Source organism: Tachysurus vachellii, chromosome 7 (assembly GCF_030014155.1).
Source record: "Tachysurus vachellii isolate PV-2020 chromosome 7, HZAU_Pvac_v1, whole genome shotgun sequence".
In the NCBI taxonomy this organism is placed as follows: Eukaryota; Metazoa; Chordata; class Actinopteri; order Siluriformes; family Bagridae; genus Tachysurus; species Tachysurus vachellii.
In genome coordinates, this window is record NC_083466.1 from 3,781,019 (window position 1) to 3,803,486 (window position 22,468).

The 22,468-nt window shown below is 38.1% G+C and overlaps 1 protein-coding gene across 2 annotated transcripts in view; it reads right to left on the minus strand.

Annotated features, from left to right (window-relative positions):
- Positions 1-388: 388 nt before the first annotated feature.
- The window catches only part of carmil3 (capping protein regulator and myosin 1 linker 3), a 48,148-nt gene continuing 26,068 nt past the window's right edge, over positions 389-22,468 (minus strand). The window contains exons 14-40 of one of the 2 annotated variants that reach the window (XM_060873908.1): positions 22,185-22,262; positions 21,726-21,802; positions 20,150-20,254; positions 18,244-18,313; positions 17,316-17,397; positions 16,570-16,666; positions 15,746-15,800; positions 15,243-15,415; positions 13,451-13,519; positions 13,044-13,137; positions 11,332-11,430; positions 9,459-9,578; positions 9,249-9,362; positions 8,866-9,041; positions 8,532-8,619; positions 7,917-8,027; positions 7,597-7,663; positions 7,041-7,228; positions 6,525-6,604; positions 5,960-6,118; positions 4,090-4,279; positions 3,534-3,771; positions 3,282-3,397; positions 3,025-3,133; positions 2,587-2,664; positions 2,370-2,489; positions 389-1,652 (exon numbers count right to left, since the gene is read on the minus strand). In XM_060873908.1, coding sequence (XP_060729891.1) covers positions 1,612-1,652; positions 2,370-2,489; positions 2,587-2,664; positions 3,025-3,133; positions 3,282-3,397; positions 3,534-3,771; positions 4,090-4,279; positions 5,960-6,118; positions 6,525-6,604; positions 7,041-7,228; positions 7,597-7,663; positions 7,917-8,027; positions 8,532-8,619; positions 8,866-9,041; positions 9,249-9,362; positions 9,459-9,578; positions 11,332-11,430; positions 13,044-13,137; positions 13,451-13,519; positions 15,243-15,415; positions 15,746-15,800; positions 16,570-16,666; positions 17,316-17,397; positions 18,244-18,313; positions 20,150-20,254; positions 21,726-21,802; positions 22,185-22,262 — 2,994 coding nt within the window. In that variant the 3' untranslated portion in view covers positions 389-1,611. The remainder of the gene's footprint in view (positions 1,653-2,369; positions 2,490-2,586; positions 2,665-3,024; positions 3,134-3,281; positions 3,398-3,533; positions 3,772-4,089; positions 4,280-5,959; positions 6,119-6,524; positions 6,605-7,040; positions 7,229-7,596; positions 7,664-7,916; positions 8,028-8,531; positions 8,620-8,865; positions 9,042-9,248; positions 9,363-9,458; positions 9,579-11,331; positions 11,431-13,043; positions 13,138-13,450; positions 13,520-15,242; positions 15,416-15,745; positions 15,801-16,569; positions 16,667-17,315; positions 17,398-18,243; positions 18,314-20,149; positions 20,255-21,725; positions 21,803-22,184; positions 22,263-22,468) is intronic. The other variant, XM_060873909.1, reaches the window with a different exon arrangement.

Below are 22,468 nucleotides of genomic sequence, written 5' to 3' on the forward strand. Positions count from 1 at the left end.
GTTACCTCGGATGCGAGGCCTTCTTGTTTTCTGGCTGCATGTTGGGGTTGTATCAGTGCCAAAGGCAGGCTTTCTTCCCAAATACCCAATAAACTTCTGATAAAATTAGCACGGAAAATATTGTGCAGTTATCATCTGGCGCCCTCTTTTGAACAGATAAGGAACTACATTATGACTGCCAAATGACATATCCATCTATCCATCAAAGGCTGTATGTACAGTATATTACTAATTAACATCCCTCTTCCTGTAGCTGAATTCAGTAACTCCTTTAAAGCAAAAAACATGGCAGAACAGACCGTTATACTTAGGCTTTTTGTCCCTTAAGTGCTGCAAAAGGAAAACGTTCCTCAGATTGAGATTCTCCTTTTTATTGACTTTCTCACAATCACAACACCAGTAAAAAATAGAGCTCATTTAAATACAGTAAAATTCTGCTCTTTACGGAACAGCATAGAATACACGTGAACATCTGTGTTTTTGATCTGAAATGCTGTTAACGTTCTCAAAAAAAACCAAACAAAAACAACTTAAAACCTAGAAACAAACAAACAAAAACAGCAAGCCTAAAGGCATAACGTTGGCATAGCGTTGCTATGGAGATGCTATACACTGACATCCTGCAGGTTCTAAAATACATAAAATACAGGGATCTATGGAAACGAATCAGTGCCATAAAGAAACGCAATCACAAGATACCTAAAACATCTGTGACAGACAAACTACCACACTATGTCGAAAAAGTAAAACCTTCACTGCATCGAATGTTGTGTTCCATCACTGGGTTGCAGTTTTGTCACACTGAAATGCAATCACTGTCCAATCACAGAAGGAGAAGCTCCAGCATCTTATGATTCTGTACTTGTATCTCACAGCAGGATAAACTAGGAGCAATCATTATCAAAGATGTTATAAAAAGCCTGTGATTGGACAGTGATTGTATTACAGTCTGGTACAAATGCAACACACATGAAAGTGAAATTGCACTCATTTTTGATGTCAGAATTAAAAAGAAAAAAAAATAATAATAATCCCCTGCTCATTATTTTTGAAGGAACTTTTTTGGCCCTTCCAGACATTTCGTCCACCAGTGTGATTGCTTTTCTAGGTGGCACAGAAAAGAAATTGGGGCAACGCTGGATGTTCAATAATATTCTGAAGTCATAGCAAGAAGCCAGGCAAGTAAATAACAGCATACACAGCTTATGAGGTGCAAGAGGGAAATATTGCTTATTGTACCTTTTAAAAAAGGGATAGCAGTACTGCTTAATGAGTAAACGTTAATGAAAGCAAAAGTGAAGAGGCAGAGAGAGAGAGAGAGAGAGAGAGAGAGAGAGAGAGATGGAGAACAGACAGAAGTAGGAATATGAACTGAATGATGCAAAACAAGTGATTTAAAGGGTATGAAAGACACCAGTCAAGCAGTGTGTGTGTGTGTGTGTGTGTGTGTGTGTGTGTGTGTGTGTGTGTAAACATGACTGACACTGAATTGGGAATGCAATTTCATTCTAGCATAACATTCCTCACAATCCCGTCACTCTCTTGCTTGACCTCCATCTACTTGTGGAAAAAAATAAAAACAAAACAAACAAACAAAAAAAGACTGTTTGATCACGAGGCTTCACTGTTGCTTGGCTCTGGACTTTGTTTACCTACAGAGAGAGACAAAAAGACAAAACCTTATGTTACCTTTTTAAATAGTCTGGATTAGTTAAAGGTCAGCTCGGAGCCATCTGCGAGGACACAAACACACACACACAGACAGACCCACACACACACAGACACACGCACACACACAAACACATGGACACACAAACACACACAAACACACACACACGCACACACACAGACACACACACAGACACACAAACACACACAGACACACGCACACAAACACACACAGACACACGCACACACAAACACACACAGACACACACACACAGACACACACACAGACACACGCACACACAAACACACACAGACACACGCACACACACAAAAACAAACACGCACACACACAAACACATGCACACACAAACACAAACACACACAGACACACACACACACAAACACATGCACACACAAACACAAACACACACAGACACACACACACACACAAACACACATAGACACACGCACACACACAAACACAAACACACAGACACACGCACACACAAACACACAGACACACACACAGACACACACACAGACACACACACACAGACACACACAGACACACACACACAGACACACACACAGACACACACACACACAGACATACACACACACACACACACACACACACGCAGACACAGACACCTTTTCATTAATGTATTTGTATATAAAAGTCGCAGGGACATAGATTTTACCAGGAATATCAAACGATTTGTTTCTTCTTTGGGGCAGTCGAGGCTTTTTCACCGGTGGTTTAGGGTCTGTGGACCTCTCCACATCGCCAGGGCTGTCTTCCTCCATTCCTGAATTAAAGCCTTAACGAAGACAAGTAAGAACTCGATCGTATGCTTTAAATCTAATCAACAGAATAAATCAGTAGAATAGAAAATAGAAAATGAGAAGAACACTTACCTGCCTCACATGAGTGAGCCTTTCGGTTCCTGTGAGTTTTTGCGTCCAGTCCGATTGAGGAAAAGTCTTTCTCTGCACCTAGCCATGCAAACCGTCAGTCATACCACCACCATCATCATCATCATCATCATCATCATCTTCAGCACAGTGTTGCTTATTGATACAATGTTCTTGTACGTCATTAACTGTCTTTTTTGGCAAGCAGTCAAGATAGAAGGCCTCTTGGAAACATCTATATTAGTAGTCCCTATATTAATAGTGATGCTGCCACCATCATGCTTCACCGTAGGTATTACAGTATGTTCTTTGAGTGATTATCTATCTTCAGGGTTCTGTTAGACAGCTGAAGATGGAAAAATGGCACCTTCCGGCAATGGTGTATTAGCTTTCAAAGCTAACTGAGAACACATACAGTACACAAAACTGATTTGATTTTACCTTGACGGACGGGTGAATCTAATAATCTGGATGGAGACTTGGTACGGGCAACTGATACAGGAGTCTGTACTTTGTTCTCGCCACTTGATTTCTCGGGTGAATCGTCAAGCTGGGGAATGACATTTAACACTAATATGAACTGATCATTTATAAGCCAGTTATAAGATTACAATTAATACTAAAGGTCAATGCACAAACACCAACTACTGTACTGTAGGTCTGCACTAATACACACACACACACACACACACACACACCTTTTCAGAGATGGGAGGAGTTTGTCCTTCTGCTTTCTGTGTTTGGGCTTCCTGAATATCCTTTTCTTTATCGATCACATCTTTCTCTCCTTCGGAATCTTCTTCAGCACTCTCACCTACAAGAACAAGAACTATTACTCATAGTTTGCCTGTATAACTTTCCGGACCGTTTTAGTCGGACATTTCATGACATGTCTGTAAAACGTCCGTACAAACCGATACTCTCATTATTTATTAAAACTCCTGCATTACCAGAATTTTCCTTCAGATGGTGCTGTCTCGTGTTCCCCAGTCTCGGCTTGCTGCTCTGTGGAGGAGGCTCGGGTCTCTGCTGAGACTTGGCCGGCACTTCCTCCTCGGACTGAGTGGAAGACGAGGTCGAACACTGGACATGTAGTTCGTCTTGATTGTCTTTAGGAGCTTTCCGTCCTTTATCATCCCTGTTTGCGGGGACGTCCGAAGAGATGAAGACTTCGCTGTATTCGGGTGACTGATAAGAAAGAAAGAGAGAAGTAATGAAATGCATTCTGTTTATTTCATTTGTTTTATACTATTATTAGACCACAGATATTATATTTTATTACTAATTGAAGGATTAAAATACGACATTTCTTATCCATTTCTAGATACACTGTAATAGTCCCTGTGCAAGTTGTTACTATAGAAATGTATCAGAACCAGTGCATTAATCATACTGCTACAGTCATGGCAGAGCTTCTGTAAATGAATCACGTGCTATGGTTTAATAAAGTCTCTTGATGTCTATTAATAAATATATTCTCTGATTATCAGTTCTAATGAAGCTTACCTGTCTCTGTGGGGTGCAGGAGGGACTCACTGCCTTCATCCCTGGTAGGAGTATGCCATAAAAAGTTCGACCTGAGACCTGAAAAAATCTTTCTTCTCGTGGACCGCAATTGCTTTCCTCTCTCTGGGTCTCTGCTTTCTGGAAGTCTTTAGGGCGATGAATCACAGAGTACAGAATCTCGGGTCCTGCGCTGGAATTTAAATTAATGTCATTCATTTAATACATAAAGAGAACCTTAGAATATATGACTTTTTTATGACTTTTTGGACTTTTGGCTTTTTTTTTTTTTTTTTCAGATAAATTCAAAAACTGCTTAACCTTTATATGGAATTACATTTAAAACCAATAGGATGGACAGACTGATGGTATTGTAAAAAAAAAAAAATAAAAAATACATATTGTAAATATTGCCATAAAACCTTTTTTAAATAAATAATATCAATAAAACAGTATTTAGTTATTTGGTTAAATAAATAAATAAATAAATCCCTTTCAGAGGACAAAGCTATTTTCATGAAGCCAATGTTTCAAATAAATAAATAAATAAATAAATAAATAAATAAATAAATAAATAAATGTAAATGTCTAAAAATCGATTTTTAATAATTAATTTTCAATTACATAAAATATAAAAATAAAATTAGAGTAAAATATATAATAATAATGATAATAATAATAACAACAATAATAATAACAATAATAACAACAACAACAACAACAATAATAATAATAATAATAGTAATAATGAAGCCTGAAGGGTTAAAACTAATGCTTAAAAAATAATAACAATAATAATAATAATAACAATAATAATAATAATAATAATAATAATAATAATAATAATAATGAAGCCTGAAGGGTTAAAATTAATGCTTAAATAATAATAATAATAACAATAATAATAATAATAATTATAATAATAATAATAATAATAATAATAATAATAATAATAATAATAATAATAGTGCAAATGCAACAATCTAAAATAAATTAAAGCACACAGCTTTGAATGAGTGAATGCACATTTATGTCCTATCCCTGTCTACCCAGTTAAGGACAAAAGATATCTATACCCTTAATGCAGACATGAAGAAGACAAGGAAAACAAATGAGCAACCCAAGCAACAATCACCAAAAAAAAAAAAAATGTCATTTTATTCGGTTATTTATAGTGAAACAATTACAAGTCTATCATGTTGATAGTGGCTTGGCTGGATGCTGATGTCCCAGGGTGACCTCATGCCTGTGTTACCTTCTGGCTCTCTCTTTTTCAGGGATGCTGTCAAGGCAAGGCCTGCCAGCATCCCTGCTGGCACTCTAGCTTACAATCTACACCTATTTAAACCCACTGTAGGATCAGAGCATATATAAATATAATAATCTGCATCATACCTAATAATCTCCATTATACTATTCACACTGCAATCATGAGGTTTCAGGGAGTTTTTCATTGCTCATGGGGTGTATAAATCAACACCCTGATTTCTGAAGCTTCCTTGTACAGTATATACGATATCACTTCAAACATCACTCTCTCTCTCTCTCTCTCTCTCTCTCTCTTTTATATGTACATTTTCTAAATGTGACTGAATGATTTATATACGCTCGAGTAACTTGTATGCCCACTCCCTTGCCTCCAGCCTCTTTCATATCCTCTCAGCAGCTATTGATCTGATGTAAGTAGCACGACTGGATGATATTTCTGAGAAATGACAGATGAGAAATGAGGACTCAGCAGTATGAAATATAGGACGAGCCAACCCACATGCATGGCTCAGTTATACCGCATATTGGATGTGTTTCTACCTCCTAACAAAACGACACCTTGCTTGTCTAGATGACGTTTAAAAAAAAAAAAAAAAAAACTTACTCGGTGCGGCATTCATCCCCACACCCTTCCCCCTGGATTGTAGTCTCCGGCTCTTGATACGACGCGGAGTAACGGTTCTTCCTGAATCCTGTAAAAATAGACAGCACATTGCGCCTCTTCTTCCGCCTCAGAGACTGGACATGATGTGAGGACAACTGACTGTAAAAGACAACAGAAAGTCTGCACTTCAAATTCGATTCCAAGGCATTTATACCACGCTGTTATTAAATCCTCTATGCTGATTGGTCAGTAGGTCAAAACATTCTGATTCGAGACAATCTGAATCGAGAATTCAACATTTTCTGCATCAGCAGCTCTGCTGACAAATTAAATGAATTAAATATTTGTCTTTAACATTAATCTGAACCTCATCCTTATTTGGTGGACACTATTTTATAGTCGTTATATATCATTTACAGTCGAATGTGCAATGTGCAAGAGCTCCTGAGGAACTAACAGGTCAGCGTTATTTCTGAAGTTCATTACAGACTTAACGCTAATTCCTTCCTCACGAAGTCTTCAAATGTTCACTGATGAAGACTTGAGCACAAAGTAAAGGATATACCTGTCTGGTAAGACTCTCTTGGTGTAGAAATCAGGTAGTCCATCATCCAGCAGGTTCACCCCACCGTTCTCAGAAGAATGCTGCAAGACAAACGAAAACCAATTAGAATCAGGACAACAAGGACGTCTGCTTATTTTTAAATTTCAGGCCTGTGGCTGTTTAGATGATCCTGTAGATAATTACGGATCAGATAACAGTTTAAGGATCCTGCATCTTGTCATGTGAAACAAGTGCCTGTGTTTAGTTCGTGAGATTAATTCGATTAGCAAAGAAAAGCAGATCTGCAAGAGGAAACAGAAATCCCGCCTGCGGCCTTTCGAGTTTGAAGGGAAATGCAATTTATGCGGCGAGGCTCAGAAATCAAACATCAAAACTTTGAGGTTATTTTAGGTATTTTGGGTCAAATTATATTCCAGTTACTGTAAATAAAAAGAATAGCACTTGGTCCAGCATTTCCTATTATTTTATTTTTTTTTTTTCATGCTGTACTGAGCTAAGCATTCGTCTGCTCTTTACCATATCTGGTGGGGTGTGTCCTGGGCGATGCCTTCTTGGTGGGCGGGGTCTGATGTGGGTTATGTGGCGCAGAGGTGCACCTTGGGTTGGCAAGCTGGACAAATTATCCCAAGAGCTTAAGTGAGAAAGCGGGGCAGACGGACGAGGCGCTGCTAGTGAAGGAGACAAGTTGGGATCGTCACCTAGACCTGGAAGAAAAAAATAAAGTGAAGGGAAACATTAGATTTATACTGTTACCTGGAAACATGGTGCATCTTTAAGAAAGGTATCTCAGAATGAACAGCACTGTGTAACACTATAAAGATCTGCAGGGGATGTATACAGTAGGTGTTCCTGATAAAGTGGCCATCGAGTGTTTGTTTTCGAATTACATTCATTCATTCATCATTCAAGCAGTGTTGCGATTTGATCGGGGGCAGAACCTCGAATGCTGAGTCACCGCTCAACATCTTTTCATATTATCCCTTCACACACGTTTCTTATCTGTAAGCTGTATTTTTCTATTGAGTCAGACGTGTCTAATTGTCCTGGTGGCAGCTGTCAAAGTGTGACTCACTCAGCCTGGTGGAGACGGGCCGGATGCGTCGTGTCCTGGAGGTGCGCTTCTTTATGGCTATTGTATCCTGAGCACAGACAGAGTGAATGGGTAAAGAGTGCGGTGTGCGTCAAGATATCAAAACTTTCAAAAACAGATGGCGGAACCATGTAGCATAGCTTCAGCTTTTTCCTGTAAATCGATTTCAAATAATAAACAACAATACAGGAAGTATTTGGAAGCATTTGTATTTGTATTGCTACTGTATGCAAAAAAAAAACAAAAACATTGAGATATTGCCTGGATTCTATTTCACAAAATCACTGGACCTATTTTCTTACTATGCTGATACTGAAATCGTCCTCGGGGATGTCGGCGGTGTCAGCATGTCGGAGCGTGTGACGGACCATCGTGCCGTCTTCAGCTCGCCTCATCCGAGCCACCTGCTGAAGCTACGACCGGAATGAGCACATATAGCTATTACTATTACTACTAATAACTCTTTAGTTAACACACTGCTACACAGATGTGTCAGTTGACACATCACGGGTTGCCAGGGTTGTGATTTACCCACCAATTTGGGCTTGTTTTGGATATAAGCGTGTCATCGAGTTATGATTAAAAACGTCTACAGTTTCCATAATCTTGTTTGAGCGTGTACTCGATTTGTGCGAAACACATGCCAGAGCAAAAAAAAGGAAAATACAAGTGCAGACAGTGTATCTATGATGTATAGAACTGCTCCTATACTGGGTCACTTATCTTCTGTGAGTCAGAAGATAAGAGACCCAGTATAGGATTGGTTCTATACATCATAGAACCACTCCTATACTGGGTCTCTTATCTTCTGTGAATCAGAAGAAAAAGTTTGTTTTTTTCACTTGATTCATTTTGCACTGGAGATTTACCTGAAATCTGGCAACCCTGATGAGAATAGTAATGGATTAAGGCAGTACCAGTGTCTTGTGAGTGGCATAGAGCTCTTGAAGGATCTGGTCCACTACCGAGTTGGTGAGATAGGAAACCACAGACATCTTGACTTCTCTGAGAGAGAGAGAGCGTGAGAGAGAGAGAGAGAGAGAGAGAGAGAGAGAGATAATGGTTAGTAAAGTCCTTGCTTATTAATTACATGAGCATGAACTTTTTGTGCGTGTTTGTGTGTGTGTGTGTGTGTGTGTGTGTGTGTGTGTTATCACAGTAACGCACCAAGTGACACAAAAAAGTTTTCATTTCAGCTTTTCTGTAATATTGTATGTATTATTAATTTATCCCTTATGCCTCATTTCTTACTCTAAAGCTTGGTTAATATCCTGGGCTGCTCTCTCCATCAGAGCATTGCGGATGTCAGAACGAGGGATGGACACACGCTCAGAGATAGAAGAGAGAGGAGGAGAAAGATGCTCCGCTGTAGCCGAGGAAAGGGGACAAAGTTCTCGGCACAGAGACACCATGGAGTCAACAATCACCTAGAAAAAAAAAATAAATAAATAAAAAATCGACGTCCAAGGTTTGACAAGGCTCGATGAAAAAAGATGTTATTATTAAACAAGAAGCTCTAACCAGAATGCTTTTATTAGACAGAACATTTCTGGTGCTAATAATTCTAATAAGCTAATAAGCCATTCTAATGTACAATCACCAAAAAGAGGAGACAAGAATAAAAAAACCCTCACTTGTAGCTCTTTGTCAGCTGCTTTGGCCAGTTCTCCAGTGAGAGACTCCAGTTTTTGTCTAACTGGCCCATCTACAGAAAGCACATGAGCCAGCTCACACAGCGAAGGGTAAAGCTGGAAGCCAACAGAGACGACAGTTATTAACAATCAGCTAGAAATAACTGCATATCAACATTAATGTTTGCTTTCCTAATGAATACTGAGACTCACGGCGCGAGAGTTCCTGGCCTCCTTCAGAACTTGTCTGGCTGCCTGTAAATCTTCTCCCTCACCTGCTGCTCTTAATACACATACCTGCTGCTGAACGCGTACGCACAAGCGCTCCATCACCTACAGCAGATATAAAGAGAGAATAAAAAGAGATTTCATTCTTAAATCCAATTCCTTTATTTATTAATGAAAAAGTCATACTTGTTCTACTATTATATTAATGACGTTTAATGCTACGGGATGTCCGTAAGCCATGTAATCGTGTCCTGATGATTTTCATCTGGTGGACAACTTATTACACTGGGGAATCTTTCCATGAATGCAAAACAAACACATTTTTAAATGAGTAATCTTGGATTAAACGAATTAGATGTTGCTATGGAAACAATAAGCGATTATAAAACTTTGATTTACTCTGGATTAAATATTCAACAAAGTGGTATCATTTTCTATAACAGCTACTCTGAGATTAGTGCCAGCTGCAGTTCAGCTCACAGGTTAAAATGGATGCGAACATTTACTGTGTAATATTACTCTCTCTCTCACTCATTTTCTACCGCTTATCCGAACTACCTCGGGTCACGGGGAGCCTGTGCCTATCTCAGGCGTCATCAGGCATCAAGGCAGGATACACCCTGGACGGAGTGCCAACCCATCGCAGGGCACACACACACACTCTCATTCACTCACGCAATCACACACTACGGACAATTTTCCAGAGATGCTAATCAACCTACCATGCATGTCTTTGGACCGGGGGAGGAAACCGGAGTACCCGGAGGAAACCCCCGAGGCACGGGGAGAACATGCAAACTCCACACACACAAGGTGGAGGCGGGAATCGAACCCCCAACCCTGGAGGTGTGAGGCGAACGTGCTAACCACTAAGCCACCGTGCCCCCGTGTAATATTACTGTGTAATAATAATAATAATAATAATAATAATAATAATAATAATAATAATAATAATAATAATAATAATAATAATAATAATAAAAAAAAAACATACATCATTATATGAAAGCTACCACATCTTTGGGGCTTGGCCCCCTAAAAACAATAAGATGTGTTCTGTGTTGTTGTGAAAGAAAGAAAGAAAGAAAGAAAGAAAGAAAGAAAGAAAGAAAGAAAGAAAGAAAGAAAGAAAGAAAGAAAAAGAAAAGGGAAAGATAGATAGAAAGGAAGAAGAAGAAGGATAGAAGAAGGAAAGAAAGAAAGAAAGAAAGAAAGAAAGAAAGAAAGAAAGAAAGAAAGAAAGAAAAGAAGAAGAAGAAAAGGGAAAGATAGATAGAAAGGAAGAAGAAGAAGAAGAAGAAGAAGAAGGATAGAAGAAGTAAAGAAGGAAAGAAAGAAAGAAAGAAAGAAAGAAAGAAAGGAGTAGAAGAAGGTGGAAAGAAAGAAAGAAAGAAAGAAAGAAAGAAAGAAAGAAAGAAAGAAAGAAAGAAAGGAAGGAATATTATTATTATTAAATATTATTATTATTATTATTATTATTATTATTATTATTATTAAAGAAGAAGAAGAAGAAAAAATATATACAGTATATATATATTTTTTGTGCATTTTTATATATCTATTTTTGTGCATGGCCCCCTAATAAAAGCAAGAATTATTCTTTAGGCTGCCATAGACTCCCAGTGTGATACTTTATTATTATTATTAATAATAATAATATTTCTTTAATGATAATTTAGTTCAATGTCCCCCACAAAAATTCTGCCAACCTGTACTAGATTTTCAGTTCCGCATTCATGACTTATCTGAGATTAACAGACATAGCTGTCTTCCAGTCCTGGTTATATTTAACAAACTCAGTCCTCGGCAACCTTTTCCTGCTTATTGCATCACCTGTCTGTCAGCATGGTAAGAGTACCTGCTCAGCAGTGCTAGTCACCAGACCCTGATGCAGTCTGAGAGCCTGTTTCTGAGAGAAGCGCTGAGTCTGGTTGTTTCTTAACAATGCCCGCTGGATCTGACAGATGGAAAATGGGAAGGAAGACACAAGGAGACAGAGAGCCGATCGGAGTTAGAAACTGCGTGTTCGACACTGACAATGATGTTCAGATAAGCATTGCAGTCATATGGAAATGAGCCGAATTAAATGCTTGGACAGTCAAGATAAGCATGTTGGTTTCAACTTTGAAACTTTTCAAAGTCACCCTCATAAGCAAAGCTTCTACGTAATGCTATGATTGTAAACATACACAAATGTACTACTGAGTATTTTTTTTTTAAAATGTCATTTTACCTGAAGAATGTGTAGTAATGAAAAAATATTGATGGGTTCATTTAGTAATGTATCCCTAACGAGTAAGCCAGAGGTCACAGTGGTGAGGAAATACTTGTGGCCCGGATATGAGGACACCTGAAACCTGGTGAACAGATATTAATAATTTCCTTTCTATAATGAGGGACCATCAGCGGAAGCAGCGTGTGGTCTCTAAATGATGAGAACTCTAAAAATAAGGGCATCAGCATGGATCTGGAAGATCCAGGGAGCAAACAGGGTCAGGATTACTGCGAGTGTAGCAAAGAAAACATGAGACAAAACAAAGGAGGTAAGAATAAGGAAAAAACAAAAGGAAAGATAACAAGAAATGTAATAAGGAAGGAAGGAAAAAAGAAAGGAAGGAAGGAAGGGCGGAAGGGAGGAATTAAAGAAGGAAACAAAGAAATAAATGAAGGAAGGAAATAAAGGAAGGAAGGAAGGAAGGAAGGAAGGAAGGAAGGAAGAAAGGAATGTGACATGGAAGGAAGGAATTTAACAAGGAAGGAAGGAATGAAACAAAGAAAAACAGGGAAACAGAAATAATGAAGGAATCAAACAAAGAAAGGAAGGGAATATAAAAAGAGCGAAAGAAAGAAAGAGCATAAGAGCGAAAGAAAGAAAGAAAGAAAGAAAGAAATTCAGGAAAACAGAAATAAAGAAGGAAACAATGAAAGAAAGGAAGGAAGGGAATAAAAAATTGTGAAAGGAAGGAAGGAAGGAAGGAAGGAAGGAAGGAAGGAAGGAAGGAAGAAAGAAAGAAAGGCAGTGAAACAGAAGGAAGGAAGAAAGAAAGAAAGGAAGGGAGGAAGGAAGGAAGGAGGGAAGGAAGGAAGGAAAGAGGGAAGGAAGGAAATAAGGGAAAAAATTTATGAATAAATTCAGCCATTGTTTATTGCAACGAATCCCATTCTATGACATTTCTTCTGAAATATCACTTTGCATTTGAGAAAGTTCTGGAACCTGTGAGAGTGGGCAGAGCTACGGCACTATAGAGGTAACAGCAGAGACACAGGGTGCTGAGTTAGTGGATTGGGTTACAGTGTGTTGCCAGCATTGAAGGGAGATTGCAGTACAACCCTGCTGTGTTTGGAAGTGTGTTTGTGTGTGTTTGTGTACTGCTATACACACTTGAAATATAATCATTTCTTTATAAAGCAGTGTGAAACACTATTACATCATTGTTATCAGTAACCTCCTGCCATTATGATTTACATTTCCATCAAATTGTAATACCCGGAGATGAGCTCCACTTGCAACTGTTTCTTGTCTGTACCTGAAAACTCAATCACGTTTTTGTTCATTTTCCGCTTCCTCACCTTTGTCATTGCCTGTTCCGTCCTCTCGGGGGAACTGCGGTATGCCTGTGTAACATCGCTCAGTGGTACAGGCATACACTGCAGAGTAAAATTACTAAGAAATGAGACAGCAAGCCAGAGAGATAAATACATATCTATGAAGCAGCAGCAACATATGAAAATTTTCCCAGTGCACCATTAAAGAAAACCTTTAGATTTTATACAATTCGCTTTATAGCGCACGCTCTGTTCAGCCGTGTTAACCTGCCCAGATACAGTGACTAAATGAAGCTCCAAGGTTAAGTGGCCAGGATTAGAAAATTCTATTTTTAAAAAAAGGAACAAATAACTGAGTCATAGAACAGTTTTGAGTGTACTGTAGAGTGGAAGTGTGTGTGTGTGTGTGTGTGTGTGTGTCGGGAGCTTACTGCTCCATAGAGCGTGCTACATCCTGAAACCCAGCAGCTGTCGTATTGTTCCGATCCCATGTCACGTTCCTAAAAACAGGAAAAAAAAAATGGAACGATGGAAATCCATCTGTCAAGTAAGAAATAAAACACTTAACAGTTAAAGTAGACTAATCAACAGTACGGTGGTCTGCTTTTGACTTTGATTCCAAAAGCAGCACATCCTAAAATTGTTTTTTATCCATTTACAGTTACTTTTGTAATAGTGGTTTTGTGGTTTCTCTGTGAACTCTGGTTTTCTCCCTCAGTCCAAAGTCATGCTAACCTGACAGAGTAGAATAAGTGGTTCAGAAAATGAGCGGCTGGATTGATGGAATGACAAAAAACATGTCATCAAGTACTTTCTAACAGCAAAGTTAGCAAAGCAACTCTCCTTTTTTTCTCTTATAGTTAAATGACAGAAAATGCAGCTTGTATCGGGTATCAGGTATGTATCAGTTTCAACACTGACACTAGAGACTCCTTCCAAATAAATAATTAAATAAATAGCACCACATCCTGCTGAAAATGAAACATTGAAATGCATCGTAATACTTAAAATAGTGCTTTTACAGTTGTTTTTAAGATGTGATGGACATTCACATCAGAAATATTCGTCTCAGCTCCCAGCACTGAATTTCATTATAACTACCCATCAATCAACACTCCTCCTTCTGACACACAATAAAGGGCTTTAATTTGGCTTCATGTTCATGGATTAATGTTCTGTCTACTAGTTGGTCTCGCCTGCTGTTTCAGCTGTTTTGGTCTAATTAGTCAATGTCTCATTAGTCAGTGTGTATCTAGGCACCCCTGAGTTACTGTAGTTCTTGGTTACTGTATGTTACCTGATATCTTGTCTCTTTGCACCTAAAAGATCTCTTAAAAACGTTAACATCACTGGAGTTTGATTTCAATTAAACTAAATTCAATAATAAACAATTAATAGATTCATAAATAATGGGCACTGATATGGTATAAGAGAAATAGCGCACACACACAAACAATGTAATGTAGAAGAAAGCAACTCAAATTAACATCACTCCACATTACACCACCATTACACATAGATTATTTTCCTGACACCACATCCCATCATTCCTTAAAAAAACATTAAACTTCATAATGTCTTAGCACTACCACTGGGCCTAAACATTAAGGTATGTTAATATATTTTAAAATACTTCATATACAAAAAAATTTAAATTCCTTTTCCACCTCATTTTCTGACATATTGGATTTTCCGCCATTTTGGGGTTTTTAGTTTTTTTAAACTTTACAAAAAATTTATTTGTTTAATCTTCACCAAATTTGGATGAAATGATCTTGAGATCAATCTACATCAATCCTATCAGAAGGATTTTTGATTTTCAAACCTGTTTGCCTGTAACACACAAACAAATTTGAAAGCAAAGCTGCCAAACAGGATGTGAGTCTGTATCTCGAAAATGGTGTAAATGGATCGACATGAAACTTGAATATATTCGTAGGGTTGTTTCTAACAAAGATTTTCCTGTGTGTTGTTTTTTCTCAATTCACACAGCAGATGTTAAATCGTTATATATTTATTATATATTTTGTTAACTATATTATGCTATCAAAACATCTTTCTTTTTAACAAGACGTTCCTCAAAAAATGATTCAGGTATTCAACAAAAATGATTTAATTTATAAATGATGAATTATAAAATCTTATACAGCAATCAGTATTGTGTTATTTTGTCAAGTAATAATTCATTTGTAGCGGAGCCTGTAGTTTTGAGCCCTACTCTACCTGAGAGTTGTGTTGATCTGCAGGGCTTTGCTCAGCATCCTAGCCCCTGTGTCCTCCAGGCCATTACCGCTCAAATCCACTTTCCTGAGACACGCGTTGCTGCCGAGAGCGTTCACCAGCACTGTTCCTCTGGATCGCAGTCTGGAGTCAGCTAGGGACAAACTCTGCAGACCCTGCAGACAAAAAGAGAGGGATACATTTTAGCAATAGAGAAAAAAACAACTTAATAAAGAGCAATGGTAATGTATAAGTACAATATGTGTGGACAGATTGTGATCAGCATAGAACAAAAACTCTGCAGTGTAAGAGGACGTCTTGAAATCGAGAAAATTAAATAAATGACATTCAGAGGGAGACAGAGACAGAAAGAAAGAAAAAAGGATCAATTATTCAGCTGCACTGTAATTAACACATCAGAGAACAGAGTTCATGTTTGCTAAGGAGTAGAAAGTGTGTTTTTGAGTGTCGAGAAGAAGAATGCATGTGTATCTTTGAGAGCTCACACACTCTTCTTCTTGCACTAACTGCACAAGCTTTTGTAGGATTTCATCCAGCAACCTGCAGGGAGAAAGAGACAGAGATGAAGACATGAGATGCCTACTATATGTAATGCATGAGTGAACTATATAAAAATGAATACAGTTAAATACAGGCTCCGCTCTCAGTTTGGATTTCAAAAAACCCTCATGCAGCCTTCAAGCCCAGATTAGTATGCAATTAATTAACTGACTTTTTTGAATTTGCTATTGTCTTGTATATTATGTCAAATGCGATAAAATTAAGCCTTAAGTTAATGCTGCTCATTGACTTATTTACATTCAAGAACCTAGCTAACTTTGATACATTTTCCTATTTTCTAAGCAGATTGTTTATGTGGTAGCTCAGTGTTTAAGGTGTTGGGCTACTGATCGGAAGGTCATGGGTTCGAACCCCAGGTCCACCAAGCTGCCACTGCAAGGCCCTTAACCCTCAGTTGCTCAGTTGTAAGTCACTCTGGATAAGGGTGTCTGCTAAATGCCGTAAATGTAAATGTACAATAGTACTTGTTGATCTCCTGAAGCAATATAGCGTATCATGAGTGGGTCTGCTGTTAGTCCCTAGAAGGCTATATACTGTACAGTTGTTGGCTAAGATATGACAATGCCAGTTCAGACAACTGGGTAATATTTTAGCCAAATAACTTGATTTTCCTTACTTTAAATGCTTGCCGGTTCTGATTATATAACATTCTTAAATCTGGTTCTTAAAAGGTTAGCCAAGGTACAAAACAAGCTCTGCATCAATGGACATGGACTATTAGTGCACATTTTAGCCATCTGCTCCATACCTGCCCTTGACACTGAAATTCTTGCCCAGCAGCAGATGCTTCAGGGAGGGGTGGCGGGAGAAGGCCGGGATGACTGAGTAAAGATCAGCATCCAAGCCTGAAATGAATTAAACACCCAGCGAATTAGAATATGAGTTAATAAACAAAGTGCATTATGTCAATATTCAGATTACAAAAATGATCAGGGTGTAGTTTTGACCTCCATGGTTGCCAGATCTTCAAGTGGCTAACACAGTCTTTTTTTGATAGCATGTAGTGCTATACCAAGCAATTAAATAAACATCTAATAGGGGTGTAGTATATAGGCAATATGTTGAAGAATGTCACCATTATAATTATCACATCAATTACTAAAATCTTTATTCATATTTTCAAGTAGCTTTAAAACTAGCACTTGATGCAGCATCAACTATTATTCTTATTTATAGATATATTATCTATATTCTTTGCATCAATAGTTAAAGGCTCTTGGTTACTTATCAGAAGGTCTAAGCCCCAGCAAAAAGCCCTTAACCCTATCTGCCCCAGGGCAGCTGTACGACCCTGCCTGATTATCTTCCTCTTCCTAATAAGCTGGGATACGCGAATAAAGAATCTCACTATACTGCAATTTGTAAGAAATAAAAATGTTAACAAAGCCACAAGATTTGAAGGATAAGCTGAGAATTCTGTATTAAATCTGCTGAAATTCTCTGATGAGTGTAAGAGTTAGTTACAGGGTGTATTGGAATGCCACGTCTTCTTACCATTATCTGAGATGTCCAGGGTACTGATGGAAGAGACTTGGGGAAACAAGTCTTTTATTACTGCTGCTCCTGCTGATCTGAGCTGAGAGAAAGTATAAAACATACAACGAAGCATTCCATATTTACAGACATTAATAAGTGAATGAATGTTAGCTTATGTAACTGAAGCTCATAAAAAGAATAAAATAATTAGCCGCTCTCAATTACAAATCAAAGGAGTGGCTAAGTATGATATTTTAGAAAAAGGTTCAGGAGGGAGGTAAAAAAGTTCAATTTTTTTTTTTTTTTTTTTTTGTGGTTTCAAAATAGAAACTGCATGTAAGCAGACAACAATATGGACATGCTCAGTGCACTCCCACAACATTAAAAAATAAATATATACTGTTTGCTAAAAATTATAGAAGGAAATGCTGTAAATTGGTTCTGCCTCAAGATTTCAGCCTCTGTCTTGTTTGTTCCGGATGTAAATCTACAGTACACCTGGATTTCTGTAAGCCCCTTAGTGGTAATTGAATGCTTTTATTCAATTGTATTCATTTGTACTCTTTTTTTAGAAAATAAACATAAGTAATAGTAAAAAAAAAAAAAAAAAAACATATGGAATTGTCTTCTTTGGCTTCCGTTGTTATCATCTCTACCTCCCACATCTTGTCGGGAGTCGCCAAAAATAACCGCACTAACCAGCACAAGCTTCTTCCCAAACACATTACATTAATACATCTCATCAATTTGCTGCTTATGCAACACTACAGACAGGACAGTGCTGATGCAAGAGCGCAGACTGTACACATAATGAAAAGGCATTCTTCCAAACCATAGAGCAAGGGGGTTAATACTGATGAGAAAAATGGACGCCTTGGAGTTCTTGGACTGGAAGGATTTTGGCATGAAGTTTTTCTTCCCGAAAGAAAAAAGTGAGTAGCACTACCTCGCAACCACTGATGTCCAAATGCAGGTCAGAGATATGAGGGTTGGATGACAAGCCCAGAAATAGAGCCCTAATGAGAGAAAAACATCATAGAAAGGGTCAATTTATTACTTAACAGATTAACGAGCAAACACAGGATTTCACATATTCGGCGTTTAATCCACCTAAATCTAACCCTGGGATATTATTCCGCCTCAGTGCGGTTCACACTCTGAGGTGTACCAAAACAAGTCCGCCTGAAAAAAGGTGTTGTTGGTTTGCTTCCAAGTAAACAAGCTGCAGGAATTGAACCAAACCTGCAGTGCTATTGATACTACCTGCTAAATGGACCTACAAGGTAAATAATAAGGAAAACTAGAATGTACATTTCCTGAAGAAAATGTGAATGGTGCTTGCACGTGGCAAGTTCCCCACATTGGACTGAGTGTTTTTATGTCATGTCCATGTTGTAAAAAGTTTTTGGATTTTGCATATTTTGGGGGCAGGGCTGCGGCACAACTGGAAGGCCAGTCGGTACACCAATTTAAAAGTTTGTTCAGAGTATCACCCTAAAGGATCTGGCCGAGTTTGGTGTAGATAGTTCAAAAGCTTGCCGAGTTATAAACCTCCAAATTTTATAATGGGAGTCTATGGGAAAAAAGGCCATTTTGAGACCCGGTCCCAGAAGTACCGGTACTCTGATCGCTTAGAAAAGTCATAGCACACCTCTCCTCAATGAGCCGGTCAATATGACACCTCATTCTTGGGTCTATGATAAAAGCTGCGGGAGAAGTTACGCGCCGTAGTTTTGTCCGGAAGAGTATGCACAATAGTAAGAATGTTGCTTTGCAATAAGAGAACGGAAGTAAACTCCAGGACACAGAAGCCAATATTTATGGGTGTTCTTCATATTTTCTGTGCTTGGGTGACTTTTATGAGCGCTAAGAAGATTTGGCAAAAGTTTTGTTTTGGTCTGATAATAAATAAAAGAGCTTTATGAATAGACGTAATGTTTTTGTTGTGTCTATGTTCAGTACTGAATGTCTTTGTTATGTCTCACTCCACAGTGGTGGTTAATAGGAAGCTCATATGAAACAGACACTCTAGAATACACTTTTTCATAGATATTTCTGTTTTTAGTGATAATAAATTTTAATAATTTAATATTTCCAAAACGTTCCAAAAAAAAAAAAAAAAACAGTTTGAAATGCTTTTTTGCTCAGTATGATTGTAAAGAGTAATTATTTGACTTACCATAGCCTTACTATCATCACAAATATCCCCAAATCCCCAACAAGGAGTTTCCAACAACAGAACTGTCTCATAGTCAATGTTTTTTTTTTTATGTAAAAATATAATCTATAAAAATGCTAGAAAGTGAAAGTCCCAGGCGATCATCTGTTTCTAAAAATACTTAAACCAGCCCATATTGCAGCAGAAAGAGGGAAATATTCCCACATACTGACGCTTGATTTAAACATAAACTGAAGCATCTGTCTTGTATCTGCATGATTTTACGCATTGCTCTGTTGCCACATCGTATGAAATGATATGAAAAATAGTAATTTCATAACAAATAATGAGATATACAAGTAGTCTAGGATGCCCTGGAGAAAAAAAAAAGAAGTAGATGAAATAAACAGAATATGGCATGTATGCTTCTAGGATTATAGTGTTACAAAACTAATAATAAAGATGGTGAAAAATGTTCAGAATAAAGGCAGGAATTCACCAAGTTTCAAAAATCCTCTAGCGCATGTAAGCGAGTGTAAGAATGGAAATGAGCTTGCATGATTCAGTTAGGTATGCTAATTTGGTGTGGGCACGGAGTCATGGAGAATTTAGTACAGCATGGATTGATATGTTTTCATAACACTGTACTGTTGCTGCTTAATTGTTCTATGTTTCATAAGTGGTGGGGTTTCACCTGAGCACATCTGGGGGCATCTTCATTGAGGCCATGCTGAGATGGCTGAGGCTGAACACTGAGGTAAAGAACTGACGGAAGGTGGTAAGTGTTTCTTTCACTTTCCTGTCAGAGAGAGAGAGAGAGAGAGAGAGTACAAGGAAAAGAAGGTTAAAAAACGAAATCTTTTTTATAATTCCCCTTTTTGCTTCAAAATCTTCTCGCTCTAGCTTCTTGAGCATGCAAAAACCAAAACATACTCCATAATGGATGACACAATGACAAGATGAAACCTCAAGATCAGCCCAGAGAGAGAGAGAGCGTGTGTGTATCTCAGTGTGCATGCATGTTTCAGGGGCAAAGAGTATAATGACTAATCTCTCATATTCATGTGCTCTCTTGTGTTACAAAATGAACCAGCCCTTAGACAGACTGAGATTCTATAGACACCGAGACTCTGAATACTCCCAGTGACTCTAAACAGTATTTAATTACACACATACACAATCGCTCGTCTGATAGAAACATTCATTCACACTGTGAACTCATGATGTCATCGCTTGATACATGAAAAAAAAAAGGGCTCTGGGATTCGAAATTAAATGTAAAAATTTATAGTACATTAAATACTAAAGACTAAATGTACTGCATACACTTCCTTGGATAAGAATGATAAGGTGAAGCATGGTGGTGGGAGCATCATATAAGGTGTTGTGTGTCTGATTTATAACTTCCTTGCCTTGTTGATGAATTTTAGCAAAAAGCCTCCTTCATGTAAGTCTGTAATCATTTATTTTTCTATTCTTTGACTTAATGTCAAATATAAGACTAAGACTAAAGGTGGCTGTGGGAGTAATAATTTGGGGTCTGGGGTTGGGGTTTTGATGATCCTTGGTCTTCATGTTGATTAGTCAACAATATCTAGGTTCTATCAGGAACAGGTGTATTTATATTGAGATCATGAGCCACCTTTAATTGTTTGCACAAGTCACCTTCGTGTGCATTAGAACTAATTTAGGGGTTTTGTAGCAATGGGGTGAATGCTTATGTAAGGCACTTATGTAATACTGTGTGCATCATTATTATCTATGTGTGTTCTGCTCTTAATGAAAGCATTTCGAAAACTGTACAGCAAACGATGCGTTTTTCATATCATGACTCGGGCAGAGAGAAAGAAAGGGACAGAGATAGAGAGAAATGAAGAGACTTGGGAATTGAAGAGTTAAATTCTGCTCAAACGAGTCTCATTTTTCATAAAAATTCTCATAATGCAGTTACGGGGATAGAATGCTATTGCAGTGGTGGGTTCCAGGGGGAGTTTAGGCAGGCAGATATACATCATTGTGTTCCTGTATGTCTGCACCCTCCAGCTTTTTTTTCACTCTCTCTCTCTAAGACCCACACACACACACACACACACAATGCTGACTAATGGAAGCCACTCTGTCCTAACCAACAATGTTAGAGAGATATTATTACACAGAGTGCTTTTACGGTCTACAACCATGTTTAGAGACAGCAAGTTTACAGCATGCAGACAGAGATTTAAGTCCAAACCTCATCCATGGTCAGTGCTGAAGCCTGACTTATAAGTCACCTGTGAGAGAAGGAGTTCTTTGAGAGATTCAGGTAGGACAGATCGGCACAGCAGCCTCGAAGTAAAGCGCCAAACAGCTGAAAACGGAATAAAAACTCATTAATTCCGCCGTGTCGTTAAATTCTTAGATCTGTCTGTCGGTTCATTTTCTGTAACAGCAGCTTATAGTAACGCTGGCTGTGCTTCAAATCGCAGGTTTACGTTAATGCATTTTTTCTTATATAAATTTGTGTAGCAGATGCGCCGCATATTCTAACCCTCATAAATGAACATAATGAGGAAATCATAAAAAAAAAAGAACTGGAAGTTATTTAACTCCTGTGTGTCACTCTAGGAAGAACGTTTTAAACTTCAAAAAGGAAAATAAATAGCAGCCGTAACATCCGCCATAACGTTTCATTTGATTGCTCTGGAAAGTCTACAAGAACCTGAGTTTGAACTTTATTTAGGAAAACTTACTGATTCCACTGAACAGTCTGTGCCTGAGAGATCCAAATGTACCAAGCAGTTGGGCTGAGCCAAGAACAGGTACAGATTCTACACAAACAGGAGCACAGACATACAGTTTAAGGGTGTGAGACAGACAGATTGACAGACATTTAGGGAGCAAGGGTCTGTACAGTATGTGCCAGAGCTACAGATTCAAAGTACTGAAGCTGTGGGAGTTTTCTTTCTTTATCTACGTAGTTTAACGCGTAGTCTTTGTCTTTTTTTTAATAAATCTTTACATGGTTTCAATACCA